This window comes from Sparus aurata, chromosome 13, assembly GCF_900880675.1.
Source record: "Sparus aurata chromosome 13, fSpaAur1.1, whole genome shotgun sequence".
NCBI classification, from domain to species: Eukaryota; Metazoa; Chordata; class Actinopteri; order Spariformes; family Sparidae; genus Sparus; species Sparus aurata.
The window spans coordinates 33,719,533-33,738,522 of record NC_044199.1 but is presented as its reverse complement, the minus strand read 5'-3'; the positions used below and the strand labels follow the sequence as shown (position 1 = coordinate 33,738,522).

The following is an 18,990-nucleotide window of genomic DNA, read 5'->3' as shown; positions in this document are numbered from 1 at the left end:
GGCGGTTGGAACCATGGACACTCCTTGGCTGGTTTAACCTGGCTTACATGGAAGGTCGGGTGTATGCGTAGGGATCAGGGCAGACGAAGCCATACTGCTGCGGGGCCGATGACCCTGGTGATGGGGAATGGACCCAAAAACCGTGGCCCCAGCTTGGAGGGGTCTCGGAGATGTAGGTCCTTGGCAAAGAGCCACACTCTCTAGCCTGGCTGGTAGGCGGGGGCAGGCCATCTTTTGTGGTCTGCAGCCTTCTTAACTCGATCTCCCTGTTGGATCTGTACCTGCCAGGTGGCTGCCCAGATACAGCAACGAATCATGGTGTAGGCGGTGGGCACCGATACCTCTGGCTTGTTGTCTGGAAAGATGGGGGGCTGGTATCCAAATACACACTAGAAAGGTGAGAAACCAGTGGCTGAGGTGGGCAGAGTGGGCAGTGGCATGTTCTACCCAGACCAGGTGTTTGCTCCAAGTAGAGGGGTTCTGGGAGACCAGGCACTGGAGGCCAGTTTCCAGTTGCTGATTGAGGCGTTTGGTCTGGCCATTGGCCTCTGGGTGATACCCCATGGTCAGGCTGGCTGTAGCTACGATGAGCCGGCAGAAATCCCTCCAGAACCGGGGCACGAACTGGTGCCCCCGGTCAGAGACGATGTCCTTGGGAAACCTGTGGACTCTGAAAATGCTGTTCATCATGACCTCCACCGTTTCCTTGGTGGAGGGCAGCTTCGGCAGTGAAGGCACTGAAGTAGCAATTAGAGCTGCACAATATATTGTTTGAGTATCGCCATCGCGTTTATGTGTGCGCAATAGTCACATCGCAGGGCCTGCGATGTAGGAGGTCAATGAACTCGTCTAATTTCAAGGGGACCTGACACACACTGTGCATGCAGACTCTGCATGCACAGCGATCCACCAATCACATTAGTTCTAGCAGACCACGCCCCAGCAAATGGAGTGAGTTGCTGGTGACAACATTAAAAAAAGAGCAACTAACAAAAGAAAACCGCCAAAAATAAAGACTTGGTGCAAAAAGAAAAGCAACGCCAGTTATCTGTAATTGATTTAACTACAAGAAGGATGATATTGACTAAACACATGTTCTGTGTCGACAGTGCCTTGCATCTGTGTCCACAACGAGAGGTAACACAACTAATTAGTTTGACCATTTATTAGGGGTGGGAATCAATTGGCACCTCACAATTCGATTCCGATTCAGAGGTCAACTATTCGATTCTAAATCGATTCTCGATGGATCTCAATGCAGCAAGTTTTTTATGTACATTTGCACAATTTAGAAAAAAATAAATAAATTAAATCTGAGTTTGCTAATCACTTCCTACTTTTTTGTCACCGTGTGACTACGTGGTACTTTTCAAAGCAAAGTAATTGTAATGATCCATACTTAATTTACTTCCAATATATTTAATTAATAAAACAAATGAAAGAAATGTGTCAAGTCAACTGGGAGGTGACATTTGCTAGCAAACATCCGGCTTTGCAAAGAACCAAAAGGAAAAGAAAAGTGTTCCTGTAGCAGCATACATGTAGTACATTGATACAGCTGCAGCTGGTCGACAGGGCTTGATGCTAAGCTTTTTTCCAAGTAGCACTGTGCTACCATGCTGAAAAATGTAGTAGCACAAAACATTTTTTAGTTGCACAATGAAAATTCAGCAATTTTGGTAAAAACTTCCTTTTTCAAACAAATGAAGTACTGATTTAGCCTAATCCTGACCTGTAGACTAATTTTTAATGTTATAACTGGCTCTTTGGGTCTGGGTCTTTATGCGGTTTTGCGCCGAAAACCCCCTCTCGCACTGGGCTGCAGATATGGGCAGCACTCCTGCAACACCCTCTCCCTTTCTCTCCAACGGACCCGGCTCATCCATTCCCTCGTCTACCACCTCGTTTGACGCCCCGTCCTCTTCTTTGTCCTCTTCTTCTTCTTTGTCGCTCTCGTTTCTGTCTTCCTTCTTATCATCCTCTCTTGTTTTCTGAAAATAATGCTCAGTGCTCACGTAAACAGCAAAACGGTGCATGTCAGTGGTGTAAGTATCGACGGTGCAACTGGTGCAGCTGCACCGGGGCCCAGACGCCGTCAGGGGCCCATGAAGGAAGAAAGAAAAAAAATAAAAAAAGAATTGAACGAAATAGCTGGGGGCGGGTCAGTAAGGTAATGCTGAGTGGCCTTGATGCCTGTCAGTCATGATGAGTCACGTCTCGTCACCTCTCTGATGTGTCTGTAGCTGAGCACTGTGATGCATGTCTCTCTCTCCAGGCCGGGAGAGTTATCATACCGTAAAATACCAAATAATACCCGGGGCGTTTATTTCTTTCAATCACTTAACAGACCAGGCAGCAATTTGGGACCAGGCGTTTAATTCCTTCCTCACAAAAATTCTGGATGAAAATGTCACAAACTTCGCCAGCTTCTCTGTGAATTCTCTGGCATCCTTCTGCAAGTTAAGTTGTTGCGACGGAGGAAACGATTCAGCCAACCAGCACTCGCTGCAAACTCCTCATCTCTGCTGTCACTCACAGTGGCGTACATTTGTTTCGCATCACCCTGATCATTTTGCGGGACACTCTCTCGTGGCGTGCCTGTTTGCTGATAACTAATTCCTGCATGTTTATCTCAGGCTCCTCGCTAGCCTTCTTCCTCCCTCCAGCATGCAGCCTGGTCCTGTTGCTGTCCTCCTCGGACAGACGCTGAAGCTCTGTTTGATTTTTCGCCAATCTCTCACTCTCTTGGGGTCGACAGAGAAACGTTGAGGCGCAGCAGAATAAATAAATAAATAACTAAATAAAAATAAAATAAAAAACCTCCGTCCATCGGCCCATTATTGATCGGCCCACCGGGAACAATCCCGGTACTCCTGATGGCCAGTCCACAGTTCTCTCGAGTGGCTGTGCGTGTGTGTGCCCGCGTGCATGTGTGTGCGCACGCCTGTGTTTAGGGGCACAAAAAAAATGTTTGCACCGGGGCCTATCACCATGATGTTACGCTACTGGTGCATGTACTACAGTTTCTGTCGGAGTCGCACTGATGCGACTGAATGTAATTTTCTATTCGCACTGGAAATAATCAACTCGCAAATGCAAGCAAAACAGTCGCACTGTCAAGCCCTGGTTGACGGTCGATACAGGTGTATCACAGGTTGATCTGGACGTCTCACACTTTGCCACAGCTGACTGACCTCACACTGAGTTCGGGCTGGATTTCAGCATACTGTGCGGGCTGTGTACAATTTTCACATCGACTTGGATTCAGCTTAATAACGATGTATGCGGCTGGGAACGATGGCTTTAAGTAACCATTTGAACCCACGGCGGAGTGTCAGAAATACCCGATAGTTAGTTACAGGTGTCACAAGTTAACCTGGACGCTGCGCACTCAACGCCACAGCTAACAGCTCTCAGCCAACAGCTAACAGCCAACAGCGTTCTCGAAGCTGCTCTCGAGCCGCTTGACGTGAACAAATGCCTCAGACGTTCTACCCATGAGTTGGTAGTGAGTACAGACATTCACGACACATCCCATGTTTTTTGTTGTGCGCATGCCGTCAACTGTCCGGGCGCTGCACTTCCGCACTTCTGATTTCCGCCTCTTGCGTTCCGTCAACATTACGTTTCAATTAACATGTAGAAAATTGATTTTTGACATTTGTGAATCGATTCAGAATTATCCACGTCCGAATCGCGATTAATCTAAGAATCGATTATTTATCCCACCCCTACCATTTATGTCGGTACCTGAAAGCTCAGTACGACAAAAAGGTAAGGTAAGAGGTAAGATCAGTGCAGGTTAATTGTCCACAAGATAGCAGCAGTGCAGCATTACAAGTGCTGTTCAGGTCATCTGATGAAAATTCCTGTATTTTTCATATCGCAGTGTATATCTCAGGGTTAGAAAAAATCGCAATGTCAGTTTTTTCCAATATCATGCAGCCTTAGTGGCAATGCTGAAACAAGTAGCTGACTTCAGCCGAGGCCAGCAAGACCACAGAAAAGCATCAGTCTCCTGCTCCTCAAAAAATGGAAGATATGAGAACAGCTAAACAGACAGGAAAGTTCAACTGGGCAGTAGACCACACCGAGATGTGTCACCAGCAAAACCATGTTACTCATGTGAATTTAGGATTCATTTGTACCAAGCCAGAGGTGATTGTGGAAATCAAACCAAGACTGTTTTTTTTAGTTTAATTTAGTTTAAATAAAGTGTGTTTTATGATGAGTTAAAGAGGCACTTATGCATTTTGTATTGCTGATTGTATTTTATCTGATATGTAAGGAAAATATAGAAAACGAGTATCATGAGTATCATTGGCATTTTGTCAGTTCATTTTGTTAGTTTATTAACTAGCTGTTAGCATGCGAAATTCATTAGACCACTCATATATAGATATTTTTTGAATGTTTTAAACTAGAGATCGACTTATGGCCGATAGGACCTTTTATAAACTATTGTATCAGCTGAACTTGACTGGGATAACACAATCACTTTTTCCACAATAGTGACAGGGCACCAAAGACAGCCAGACAGGAAAGAAAATAAATCCTGTTAATATTACTATGCATCCATTAATGAAATTAAAGGGTTGGTTTGGGAGGGAGGGCTTTGACAATCTCTGTACTTTCCCTGTCACAAACACTGCGTGATGTCAATGTATCTTAAAAGCCAATAAAGATATTGTAAAAAAAAAAGAAATGGCAGAAGTAATGGCTTTGTGCGCGCTTTGTCTGCATATAAGAAGAATTTTGAGGGATAGTGACCCAGTGTTTCAGAGAGGTAGTCTTTCTACCACAAAGCTTCCACCTCTGAAGTTATAAAACGTAGATATCATGAGAGACATGTCTTATGTTATCAGAAGGCATTAACCATAAGTCTCCTACAACTCGCTTCTAAGATTATGTGTGAACATCACCCCGAATATGTATAAATGGATGTGTGTGTGTGTGTGTGTGTGTAGGTTAGTAAAAGGGAAAGAAGACAAGCAAACAATAACAGACAACAAAGCTACACAACATGAGTCGTCTCACTCTCAATCAGAGACCGGCAAGCAAACCGAGGTTCATTTATCATCCGCTGCTTGGACAGAAACGTGGACTGTGTTCACGCATGAGGGCAAGACTACACAGGCTATCTGACTCATATAATCAACATACAGTGCGTTATACCAAAGGTAGGACTTGGTGTTCCTTTCCTAATGTAAGCAATGCGCTGTGACCTATCTGTCTCTGCCCAAACTGAAGCCTCATACTTGAGTCGCTCATTGCTAATAGCATGCTTGCCGTCCATCTCGAAACTCCCACTCGTTTTGGATGCGAGCTGCACCTACAGCGTCCTGGCAGCCAGTGATCTCTGATGTGTCTGTAGCTGAGCACTGTGATGCATGTCTCTCTCTCCAGGCCGGGAGAGTTATCATACCGTAAAATACCAAATAATACCCGGGGCGTTTATTTCTTTCAATCACTTAACAGACCAGGCAGCAATTTGGGCAGCCAGTGATCACTGGCAGCCAGTGATCTCTGATGTGTCTGTAGCTGAGCACTGTGATGCATGTCTCTCTCTCCAGGCCGGGAGAGTTATCATACCGTAAAATACCAAATAATACCCGGGGCGTTTATTTCTTTCAATCACTTAACAGACCAGGCAGCAATTTGGGACCAGGCGTTTAATTCCTTCCTCACAAAAATTCTGGATGAAAATGTCACAAACTTCGCCAGCTTCTCTGTGAATTCTCTGGCATCCTTCTGCAAGTTAAGTTGTTGCGACGGAGGAAACGATTCAGCCAACCAGCACTCGCTGCAAACTCCTCATCTCTGCTGTCACTCACAGTGGCGTACATTTGTTTCGCATCACCCTGATCATTTTGCGGGACACTCTCTCGTGGCGTGCCTGTTTGCTGATAACTAATTCCTGCATGTTTATCTCAGGCTCCTCGCTAGCCTTCTTCCTCCCTCCAGCATGCAGCCTGGCCCTGTTGCTGTCCTCCTCGGACAGACGCTGAAGCTCTGTTTGATTTTTCGCCAATCTCTCACTCTCTTGGGGTCGACAGAGAAACGTTGAGGCGCAGCAGAATAAATAAATAAATAACTAAATAAAAATAAAATAAAAAACCTCCGTCCATCGGCCCATTATTGATCGGCCCACCGGGAACAATCCCGGTACTCCTGATGGCCAGTCCACAGTTCTCTCGAGTGGCTGTGCGTGTGTGTGCCCGCGTGCATGTGTGTGCGCACGCCTGTGTTTAGGGGCACAAAAAAAATGTTTGCACCGGGGCCTATCACCATGATGTTACGCTACTGGTGCATGTACTACAGTTTCTGTCGGAGTCGCACTGATGCGACTGAATGTAATTTTCTATTCGCACTGGAAATAATCAACTCGCAAATGCAAGCAAAACAGTCGCACTGTCAAGCCCTGGTTGACGGTCGATACAGGTGTATCACAGGTTGATCTGGACGTCTCACACTTTGCCACAGCTGACTGACCTCACACTGAGTTCGGGCTGGATTTCAGCATACTGTGCGGGCTGTGTACAATTTTCACATCGACTTGGATTCAGCTTAATAACGATGTATGCGGCTGGGAACGATGGCTTTAAGTAACCATTTGAACCCACGGCGGAGTGTCAGAAATACCCGATAGTTAGTTACAGGTGTCACAAGTTAACCTGGACGCTGCGCACTCAACGCCACAGCTAACAGCTCTCAGCCAACAGCTAACAGCCAACAGCGTTCTCGAAGCTGCTCTCGAGCCGCTTGACGTGAACAAATGCCTCAGACGTTCTACCCATGAGTTGGTAGTGAGTACAGACATTCACGACACATCCCATGTTTTTTGTTGTGCGCATGCCGTCAACTGTCCGGGCGCTGCACTTCCGCACTTCTGATTTCCGCCTCTTGCGTTCCGTCAACATTACGTTTCAATTAACATGTAGAAAATTGATTTTTGACATTTGTGAATCGATTCAGAATTATCCACGTCCGAATCGCGATTAATCTAAGAATCGATTATTTATCCCACCCCTACCATTTATGTCGGTACCTGAAAGCTCAGTACGACAAAAAGGTAAGGTAAGAGGTAAGATCAGTGCAGGTTAATTGTCCACAAGATAGCAGCAGTGCAGCATTACAAGTGCTGTTCAGGTCATCTGATGAAAATTCCTGTATTTTTCATATCGCAGTGTATATCTCAGGGTTAGAAAAAATCGCAATGTCAGTTTTTTCCAATATCATGCAGCCTTAGTGGCAATGCTGAAACAAGTAGCTGACTTCAGCCGAGGCCAGCAAGACCACAGAAAAGCATCAGTCTCCTGCTCCTCAAAAAATGGAAGATATGAGAACAGCTAAACAGACAGGAAAGTTCAACTGGGCAGTAGACCACACCGAGATGTGTCACCAGCAAAACCATGTTACTCATGTGAATTTAGGATTCATTTGTACCAAGCCAGAGGTGATTGTGGAAATCAAACCAAGACTGTTTTTTTAGTTTAATTTAGTTTAAATAAAGTGTGTTTTATGATGAGTTAAAGAGGCACTTATGCATTTTGTATTGCTGATTGTATTTTATCTGATATGTAAGGAAAATATAGAAAACGAGTATCATGAGTATCATTGGCATTTTGTCAGTTCATTTTGTTAGTTTATTAACTAGCTGTTAGCATGCGAAATTCATTAGACCACTCATATATAGATATTTTTTGAATGTTTTAAACTAGAGATCGACTTATGGCCGATAGGACCTTTTATAAACTATTGTATCAGCTGAACTTGACTGGGATAACACAATCACTTTTTCCACAATAGTGACAGGGCACCAAAGACAGCCAGACAGGAAAGAAAATAAATCCTGTTAATATTACTATGCATCCATTAATGAAATTAAAGGGTTGGTTTGGGAGGGAGGGCTTTGACAATCTCTGTACTTTCCCTGTCACAAACACTGCGTGATGTCAATGTATCTTAAAAGCCAATAAAGATATTGTAAAAAAAAAGAAATGGCAGAAGTAATGGCTTTGTGCGCGCTTTGTCTGCATATAAGAAGAATTTTGAGGGATAGTGACCCAGTGTTTCAGAGAGGTAGTCTTTCTACCACAAAGCTTCCACCTCTGAAGTTATAAAACGTAGATATCATGAGAGACATGTCTTATGTTATCAGAAGGCATTAACCATAAGTCTCCTACAACTCGCTTCTAAGATTATGTGTGAACATCACCCCGAATATGTATAAATGGATGTGTGTGTGTGTGTGTGTGTGTAGGTTAGTAAAAGGGAAAGAAGACAAGCAAACAATAACAGACAACAAAGCTACACAACATGAGTCGTCTCACTCTCAATCAGAGACCGGCAAGCAAACCGAGGTTCATTTATCATCCGCTGCTTGGACAGAAACGTGGACTGTGTTCACGCATGAGGGCAAGACTACACAGGCTATCTGACTCATATAATCAACATACAGTGCGTTATACCAAAGGTAGGACTTGGTGTTCCTTTCCTAATGTAAGCAATGCGCTGTGACCTATCTGTCTCTGCCCAAACTGAAGCCTCATACTTGAGTCGCTCATTGCTAATAGCATGCTTGCCGTCCATCTCGAAACTCCCACTCGTTTTGGATGCGAGCTGCACCTACAGCGTCCTGGCAGCCAGTGATCTCTGATGTGTCTGTAGCTGAGCACTGTGATGCATGTCTCTCTCTCCAGGCCGGGAGAGTTATCATACCGTAAAATACCAAATAATACCCGGGGCGTTTATTTCTTTCAATCACTTAACAGACCAGGCAGCAATTTGGGCAGCCAGTGATCACTGGCAGCCAGTGATCTCTGATGTGTCTGTAGCTGAGCACTGTGATGCATGTCTCTCTCTCCAGGCCGGGAGAGTTATCATACCGTAAAATACCAAATAATACCCGGGGCGTTTATTTCTTTCAATCACTTAACAGACCAGGCAGCAATTTGGGACCAGGCGTTTAATTCCTTCCTCACAAAAATTCTGGATGAAAATGTCACAAACTTCGCCAGCTTCTCTGTGAATTCTCTGGCATCCTTCTGCAAGTTAAGTTGTTGCGACGGAGGAAACGATTCAGCCAACCAGCACTCGCTGCAAACTCCTCATCTCTGCTGTCACTCACAGTGGCGTACATTTGTTTCGCATCACCCTGATCATTTTGCGGGACACTCTCTCGTGGCGTGCCTGTTTGCTGATAACTAATTCCTGCATGTTTATCTCAGGCTCCTCGCTAGCCTTCTTCCTCCCTCCAGCATGCAGCCTGGTCCTGTTGCTGTCCTCCTCGGACAGACGCTGAAGCTCTGTTTGATTTTTCGCCAATCTCTCACTCTCTTGGGGTCGACAGAGAAACGTTGAGGCGCAGCAGAATAAATAAATAAATAACTAAATAAAAATAAAATAAAAAACCTCCGTCCATCGGCCCATTATTGATCGGCCCACCGGGAACAATCCCGGTACTCCTGATGGCCAGTCCACAGTTCTCTCGAGTGGCTGTGCGTGTGTGTGCCCGCGTGCATGTGTGTGCGCACGCCTGTGTTTAGGGGCACAAAAAAAATGTTTGCACCGGGGCCTATCACCATGATGTTACGCTACTGGTGCATGTACTACAGTTTCTGTCGGAGTCGCACTGATGCGACTGAATGTAATTTTCTATTCGCACTGGAAATAATCAACTCGCAAATGCAAGCAAAACAGTCGCACTGTCAAGCCCTGGTTGACGGTCGATACAGGTGTATCACAGGTTGATCTGGACGTCTCACACTTTGCCACAGCTGACTGACCTCACACTGAGTTCGGGCTGGATTTCAGCATACTGTGCGGGCTGTGTACAATTTTCACATCGACTTGGATTCAGCTTAATAACGATGTATGCGGCTGGGAACGATGGCTTTAAGTAACCATTTGAACCCACGGCGGAGTGTCAGAAATACCCGATAGTTAGTTACAGGTGTCACAAGTTAACCTGGACGCTGCGCACTCAACGCCACAGCTACAGCTCTCAGCCAACAGCTAACAGCCAACAGCGTTCTCGAAGCTGCTCTCGAGCCGCTTGACGTGAACAAATGCCTCAGACGTTCTACCCATGAGTTGGTAGTGAGTACAGACATTCACGACACATCCCATGTTTTTTGTTGTGCGCATGCCGTCAACTGTCCGGGCGCTGCACTTCCGCACTTCTGATTTCCGCCTCTTGCGTTCCGTCAACATTACGTTTCAATTAACATGTAGAAAATTGATTTTTGACATTTGTGAATCGATTCAGAATTATCCACGTCCGAATCGCGATTAATCTAAGAATCGATTATTTATCCCACCCCTACCATTTATGTCGGTACCTGAAAGCTCAGTACGACAAAAAGGTAAGGTAAGAGGTAAGATCAGTGCAGGTTAATTGTCCACAAGATAGCAGCAGTGCAGCATTACAAGTGCTGTTCAGGTCATCTGATGAAAATTCCTGTATTTTTCATATCGCAGTGTATATCTCAGGGTTAGAAAAAATCGCAATGTCAGTTTTTTCCAATATCATGCAGCCTTAGTGGCAATGCTGAAACAAGTAGCTGACTTCAGCCGAGGCCAGCAAGACCACAGAAAAGCATCAGTCTCCTGCTCCTCAAAAAATGGAAGATATGAGAACAGCTAAACAGACAGGAAAGTTCAACTGGGCAGTAGACCACACCGAGATGTGTCACCAGCAAAACCATGTTACTCATGTGAATTTAGGATTCATTTGTACCAAGCCAGAGGTGATTGTGGAAATCAAACCAAGACTGTTTTTTTTAGTTTAATTTAGTTTAAATAAAGTGTGTTTTATGATGAGTTAAAGAGGCACTTATGCATTTTGTATTGCTGATTGTATTTTATCTGATATGTAAGGAAAATATAGAAAACGAGTATCATGAGTATCATTGGCATTTTGTCAGTTCATTTTGTTAGTTTATTAACTAGCTGTTAGCATGCGAAATTCATTAGACCACTCATATATAGATATTTTTTGAATGTTTTAAACTAGAGATCGACTTATGGCCGATAGGACCTTTTATAAACTATTGTATCAGCTGAACTTGACTGGGATAACACAATCACTTTTTCCACAATAGTGACAGGGCACCAAAGACAGCCAGACAGGAAAGAAAATAAATCCTGTTAATATTACTATGCATCCATTAATGAAATTAAAGGGTTGGTTTGGGAGGGAGGGCTTTGACAATCTCTGTACTTTCCCTGTCACAAACACTGCGTGATGTCAATGTATCTTAAAAGCCAATAAAGATATTGTAAAAAAAAAAGAAATGGCAGAAGTAATGGCTTTGTGCGCGCTTTGTCTGCATATAAGAAGAATTTTGAGGGATAGTGACCCAGTGTTTCAGAGAGGTAGTCTTTCTACCACAAAGCTTCCACCTCTGAAGTTATAAAACGTAGATATCATGAGAGACATGTCTTATGTTATCAGAAGGCATTAACCATAAGTCTCCTACAACTCGCTTCTAAGATTATGTGTGAACATGACCCCGAATATGTATAAATGGATGTGTGTGTGTGTGTGTGTGTGTAGGTTAGTAAAAGGGAAAGAAGACAAGCAAACAATAACAGACAACAAAGCTACACAACATGAGTCGTCTCACTCTCAATCAGAGACCGGCAAGCAAACCGAGGTTCATTTATCATCCGCTGCTTGGACAGAAACGTGGACTGTGTTCACGCATGAGGGCAAGACTACACAGGCTATCTGACTCATATAATCAACATACAGTGCGTTATACCAAAGGTAGGACTTGGTGTTCCTTTCCTAATGTAAGCAATGCGCTGTGACCTATCTGTCTCTGCCCAAACTGAAGCCTCATACTTGAGTCGCTCATTGCTAATAGCATGCTTGCCGTCCATCTCGAAACTCCCACTCGTTTTGGATGCGAGCTGCACCTACAGCGTCCTGGCAGCCAGTGATGGCAGGCTGTCCACAGGGGGATCGATCAAATTGAAGGACCTAAACTTGGGGGCTCCTTCTCCTTCTGAAGAAAATGTTCTTGGTGAGGAATGATTTGCTTGTCCAGTGTTCCTTTGTGGATCAAAAAAGTAATAAAAAAAAAAAAATATATATATATATATATATATATATATACACATATATATATATATATGTATATATATATATATATATATATATATATATATATATATATATATATGTATATATATGTATATATATATATATATAGTCTATCACATTATTGATGTAATACCGATTTACTGCCCAGTCCCAATTGTGCTCTTGGCTTTAAGTATCTATGTCAGGGGTGGGGATACGGCCCGCGAGACAGTTTGGTCCGGCCCACGAGGCAATCCCTAAATACATTCACAAATAATTAATTCAGGAAAAATTATTTCAAACGTGCAATTAAATGCCCCCAGGGCGGGTGTCTGTCTTTCCAAGGCCATGAACAAGGTCATTGAACACAACATCAGCATAACTGTCATCGCGTGTCATCTCATCGTGTCGTGTCCTCAGGGATTGACAGGTGACAACAATGAGAGGAGACCTGCGTTGGCTAAAACGGAAGATGGCGAGTAAGAAAAGAAAAGTTGGTGCGGAGTGTCGCTCTTTTAAGGATAAAGAATTCTTCTTTATGAAAGTGAAAGGCAAGTCCGTGTGCCTGGTTTGTGGGGATGCTCCGGCAGTAATGAAAAAGGCAAACCTTGAGCGTCATTACAGTGTGAAACATGCAAAACTGGATGCGTTGAAAGGACAAGTACGTGTGGATAAAGTTGCCGCAATTCGAGTTTGATTGGCAAGCAAGCAGTTTTTTCCACGCGAGCAGACCAGGACAACGTGACGCAGGCTAGTTTCGGCGTGGTGAGTGAGCTGATAGCTAAGAAGCTGAAACCTCATGCCGGGGGGGAATTTGTGGAGTGCCTCGTTGCAGCTGTGGAGCTGCTTGCGCCAGAAAAAAATCAAGCTGTTCCAAAGTGTCAGTTTGTCTCGGAGAACTGTCTCAGACTGACATGGCACAAGACATTGAGAAATCATTGAAGGATTCTGCAAGAGATTTCCAGTTTTTCTTTTCAAAACTGACTCTTGCAAAGACTTGGCTCCGCTCAAGACTGACTGACCCAAACCTGGACAACCAGCTGAGAGTGGCATCGTCATCACTGCCACCTGACATCAGAGGTCTCACCAAGGAGAGGCAGTTCCAGACATCGCATTAGGTCACACTGATATGATAATAATACTGATAAGTAAGTTTCTTTTTTTCCACCTCAGATTGACAGTAGACAACTTTATAATGTACCTCAAATCATTTCAGAGCATTCTGATGTGAAAATAAACAAATAGGGCCCTCTCAAATCACTCGAAGAATGACATTGGAGCTATATTCAGCCTGCTTTCAAAAGAAAACTCCCTGTATCCACTCAACAATTTCTCCTCAGATTGACAGTAGACAACCTTATATAAGACAACTCAGATCTGTCATTTTCGAGTAATTTAAAGCTGTTGTATGAGATTTGACAGGGCTGATTTTTTTTTTCATTTCACATCAGAATGCTCTGAAATTATATGAGGTACATTATAGGTTATCTACTGCTTAAACTGCTAAACATCAGTGAATATAAAAACCAACAGGAATAGACAATTAATTGGATTAAAACACTTAGACACACTGAGATGGATGAAATTAAAATTGGCTAAAACATTAATTAATAGTCATGATATTTATGTTATTGCAATGAAGTTAAAAATAGGCCATAAAAACTATGTTGTGAGCTGCTTACCTTTAAAAAAGAAAATGTCATGGCCCCTGAGGGAGGATATGAAAATTGAAATGGCCCTCGATAGGAAAAAGGTTCCCCACCCCTGATCTATGTGCTGTGAATCCTGATGAGATTCAGTAAAGTTAAAAGGTAACGTCAGTTTACCTGGACTGTAAAGTGTACCTGAGCTGCATTCTATTATTATTGTTTGATGTGTATTGCTGTCCATGGTGCTTATGCAACTGTCACAATGAAACCGAATCAAACTGTTAACTAAGGTCTTGCATTATTGATCAGTATGAATTGTCAGTTTTAATAGCGAGATGAGACTTGAATGCTTTGCCAGTCTTATGTATAACAGGCTCTGGGACACCGTTTAACTCAGTGGGTAGAGCAAGCGTCCCATGTACAGAGGCTTTGTCCTTGCTGCAGCGGACCCAGGTTCGACTCCTGGCCTGGGTCCCTTTGATGTGTGTCACTCCCCCTCTCTCAACCTGTTTCCTGTCATATCTTGAGCTGTCCTGTCAATAAAGGCAAAAATAATGAATAATAGGCTGCATTATCACAATTGGCTCATAAAAATTGAACCTAATTCAATAATAACTGTTAAAAACTTACAGTCAATATGTGAATATCTCTGTAGGGGTGTGAGTGTAGTAGTTTCTTCCGTACACTGTTTTACAAGTTATGGCTACAGACTCTCTTAGTCTCACTACAGTTGTAGTTTTGCGGTAAATTATTTGCCAACAAAAGGAACCAAATATGCAGTAAGTTAAAGATGTTGTAGTTTTTTATGTCAAAACTATAATATATTTTTTTGAGTAAAGCTGAAAATGCAAACAATACAAAACAATAAAATGATTGAAACAAATATTTTATAACATGGGCCAAATGCTGAATAACTCTAACATGTATTTATGTTAGAGATGCACCGATCGATCGGCAGCCGATTGCAATCGGCCGATAATGCCCCTATCGGTTTTGATCGGAGTTCTCAAAATAGATCACATCAGGCCGATCAGATGACGTTTAAGTATAAAGACAGAGCATTAACTGCATGCAGGGAGGGAATTTCATGGCCGCTGTTGCCCCGCACTTTGGCCTTGATGCCCCGTGAAAAAAAACTCATCGTACGGCCACAGTGGCCTCTGTGCCCCTGGCCCGGTCAGCGTAGCAAGCTTGCCTTTAATTACAGCCACCTGAGTGCACAGTAGTCACTCACAGTAACTTCAGTGAGTCCGTGGTTCGTGCAGGTGGAGTCTCATCATCACAATGATCTCACGTGAAAGCCTCTCAAACAGCAGCAGCGTCTCAAAACAGAAGAACGAAACTTACAGCACAGCGAGCGAGCGCAGCCGGTTTTGACATGATACGTAACTGACTTATGTGGTAGGATTTAGTCCGGTAATGTTGGAAATATATTCACAGATTTGAACTTCCCGGATCAATAACTCATAAGTGAAACCTTGTTAAAACACAAACGATGGCCCTTTCCTACCGTAGTCAGGTAGACAACGAGCTACAACCGCATTTTCATCAAAACGAGCGTCTGGACATTAATTCTGGTCTGTATGATCAGCCAGCTGTGAGACGAGGGCGCAGGGACCGTCTACAAAGTGCAACACCGAAAAGAGAAACTACAAAAAATTCAATAACTTCACTATTATTCAGAGTGTAGTGTCACCAAAATCACTCCACACATCAGTGGTCTCCTGCTGTTATTCTACAATTTCTTTGTTTGGAAAAAATGTGCTATGCCATAATTTTGGGGAATTTCTATTTGGGAGAAATATTCAATAACACTAATATTCAGTGTGGTGTCACAAAACTCACCTCTCCCTAACCCTACTTAACAAAAACTACTTTCTAATGTAACATTAACTTGATTTTGGTATTAAAAAATGTTTTAATACATAATCCATGTCTTATTATAAATTAGGATGTTATGGTATCAGTCTGAAAGGTAAATCAACACATTTTACTCAGAGGCCTTTTTGCCCTGTCATGTGGCCTTGGTGCCCCTGAAAAAAAAACTGAAGGCCAAATGGACTTGCCCCTAAAATGAAGGAACCCCCACCCTGACTGCATTCCCACTAGTAATCTACAGTTACTCTATGTAAGCTGAGTCCATGTTGTCTCTAAGAGTCTCTAGAGTGTGAAATATTGCACATTGCCTCAGCCTGCAATAAAACGGTGGTCAATTCATGATACTTTCTCATCTCCTAATTTTTATACTTAATAATACAATGTCAATGTTGTGTAGGAAGATTCATTAATTAAATATATGAAAGTTATAAAAGACAATGATATAGAAGAATTTATGGATTTGACGCTGTGATCGGTGATCGGCAATATCGGGATCGGCAGATACTGCTTACGGTGATCGGTGATCGGCCCCAAAAATCCTGATCGGTGCATCTCTAATTTATATTGTGTTGATGTAAAAGTACATAATTCAACACATATTGGCCTGAATGATTACTACATGTATGTATATTGTATGCCACAATATTCAACTCACAATTATTTTCTCTGTGAGCATTGGTGTTACATGCAGATCATATAGAAATTTCTCCTTGAAACCCCCTAATATGCAAAACTGTAAACATTTTACAAACAACAAAATTAATTGTTTCACCATGTTAATAAATTTATTTGAGCTTCTAAAAGTTAACTCCCCTATATCATTATTATATTTCGCTGAAATACATTGTGATAAAGAACAAATATCATGGGTCAAATCCTTTTTTAATTACGAAGTGTGATATGCATTCTTTTCAAAATGATATACTGAGTCATCTACCATATTCTCCTGAAAATAAGATTTCCTGCCACTGGGCTTGGGACTCCTTTGCAGTGAGGTGAAATATGGTTAAATATAGTAAAATGGCCAAGGTTAAGGCATGCATGAAATCATTATATTGATTTTGCTTAGTATGCAATACTGAGCCAATAAGATATTTAAACAAATGTATTGCTGAATACTTAACATACTGCATACTCTAGATTGGGCCATGAATACAGTGGAAGCAGTTCTACGTTGGGTTGTTATTAACATTTTCTCACACTTGACCACATTTTGAAACACAAAGATGAGTATGTTACATTTGAATATTTATCTCTGTAAATAATCCTTGAATCATTCACTGTTATTAGAGGGACCTCAGCCTTTACTGGGACAACTGAGTTTCAGTTGACCGCATAAATGGTTAATGAGGGCGGGCCTGATAGTGTGATCTCTGAGCCCATAGATGAGAGAGCACAGACATCTGGGGAGGATGAAAATAAACACATAAAAAACACTTTTGATCCGTAAAATTACTAATCGTTGCAGGATTGTTGCGAGTGATATAACTATAGAGGTATGCATAGTTGACAAGAGACTGAGGCCCAGCTGAACTAGATGCAGCAGCAGTGTGTTACGAGCCTTTTGTGCTGAAGCTTTGTCTGTGGAAGCTGACCTTGCTGCTACCATCACGCCAACATAGGAGGAAGCGATTGCCAGACTCGCTAATATGAATACGAAACAAGTGTAGGTTTGGTCATAAAGATTAGACATGGGGCCAAGTATCATTGCTATGTCAGAGCAATAATCTGTCATCTGTAGGCTCTTCAGGTCTTCAAATGCAAAATTTAACAGCAAACAAACTCGTATGAGAACATTAAGTAAACTGAAGGTCCAAACGACACAGATAGCCACCCCTGTGTTTCTGATGGTGATGATGGGAGCATGCCTCAGTGGGTAACACACAGCGACATATCTCTCCAGAGACATCACTACCAGTGTGAGTGGTGAGATTACATTTGTGAGATTGGTCAGCATAGCAAAGACACCACAGACAGGATACGTCAATCTTATTCTACAAGCTGCAAGTATGTACATTAACTGGCTCAGTGCCAGCAGTACAGTGTCAGCAAATAGTAGATTATACAGAAGAATGTAACGGGAGGTCTCACAAAACACAGATTTACTCCTCAAGGTGAACAACATTGTTCCATTAATAAAAAGGAATAGGCAGCATGGCATACCAATCAGTGTGGATAGCGACACTCTTTCCAGTAATCCCAGATGCGACTGTTCAGAAGTGATGTTGATATTTTCAGACTGATTAAAGTACAACATCTTACAGAATCATAGAACACCAAATATGAATATTTAACTGTTGATATTATTGAAATACAAAGCAATTTCTCTCCAGTTTGCAGTCTTCAAACATTGAGTACATGTCATCTTCAGAGTTCAGATGTAAAACCTTAAATCATTCATTTTCCACCAAGGCAGTTAGAGTCCCTGCATGTTTCCATGTAAGCAGGGCTGGTCTGCTGGGTTTGCCTGCCGTTTTGTTTATGGCCTCTGTCTTTACAACCAGTTTACGTGATACTGTCAGCATGCCACGCCGTGTCCATGTGGTTAAAACATATGCTAATGGGTGATGTAATCTCTCTACTACCTCCTCCTCATTACTCTAATCAACATCGTAGCAGGACCTTTCTAACATCGAGTATCTGAGACCTCCAGTGAGATTTTGAAGATATGTGTGAGTGTGGGAGCCAACTGGTCAGCACAGACCTTCAAACAGAAAGGAGACATGCCATCTGTAATGAAAATGCCTATATGATCAGAACTTGGAGTGCTTGTTACTCAATTGCTGTAATCAACCGTTAAAAATATCCTTTCCCAATCCTGCTGGTTTAGATATGTTTTTTGCTATTTTTCATTTGTAAATGCAGGAATATACGTCCACTGGATGGTACATTACTTAAAAGGTCAATCAAACATTTGTGTGAGCAATTTGGTGTATATGGGAAATTGTTTGATGAAGTTACAATGACTTATACCTTATGGCAAAGCATTGAAATGGACCGCATCACTTGTTGTCTTCTGACTTCCTGTGTCCAGTGGGTGGCGCTATAGATATGACACAGTATTGATCAGGCTTATTCAAGTCGAATCCCTCTACATGTGTGAGTAATTTGTTAAGATTGGGAATTGTATGTTGAAATTATATGGACTTCCTACTTCATGGCGAAGCATCGAAATGGACCGCAGCACCACGCCCACCAGGAATGACGGAGGCAAAAGTTATTGATAACTTTTCATCTTTAAGGTCTGAAGATAATACTGACTGAATGTAAAGGTTGTGGTGTTAAATCTGTAGGAGGAGTTAATTGAAGTAAGAGGCCAATGGGTCAAAATGGCAGCAAAAATCAAAAAGGCCTACTTCATGTTGCACTGAA

At 42.6% G+C, this 18,990-nt stretch overlaps 1 protein-coding gene across 1 annotated transcript; it reads right to left on the bottom strand.

The window, feature by feature from the left end:
- Positions 1 to 16,915: 16,915 nt before the first annotated feature.
- On the bottom strand, positions 16,916 to 17,875 carry LOC115593870 (odorant receptor 131-2-like). Its single transcript, XM_030437543.1, has one exon. It carries the CDS (start codon positions 17,873 to 17,875, stop codon positions 16,916 to 16,918), a length of 960 nt encoding a protein of 319 aa, XP_030293403.1.
- Between the last annotated feature and the right edge of the window lie 1,115 nt (positions 17,876 to 18,990).

Coding starts and splice junctions, on each gene's coding strand:
- LOC115593870 (XM_030437543.1), bottom strand. CDS start 17,875: ATGTTGTACTTTAATCAGTCTGAAAATATCAACATCACTTCTGAACAG.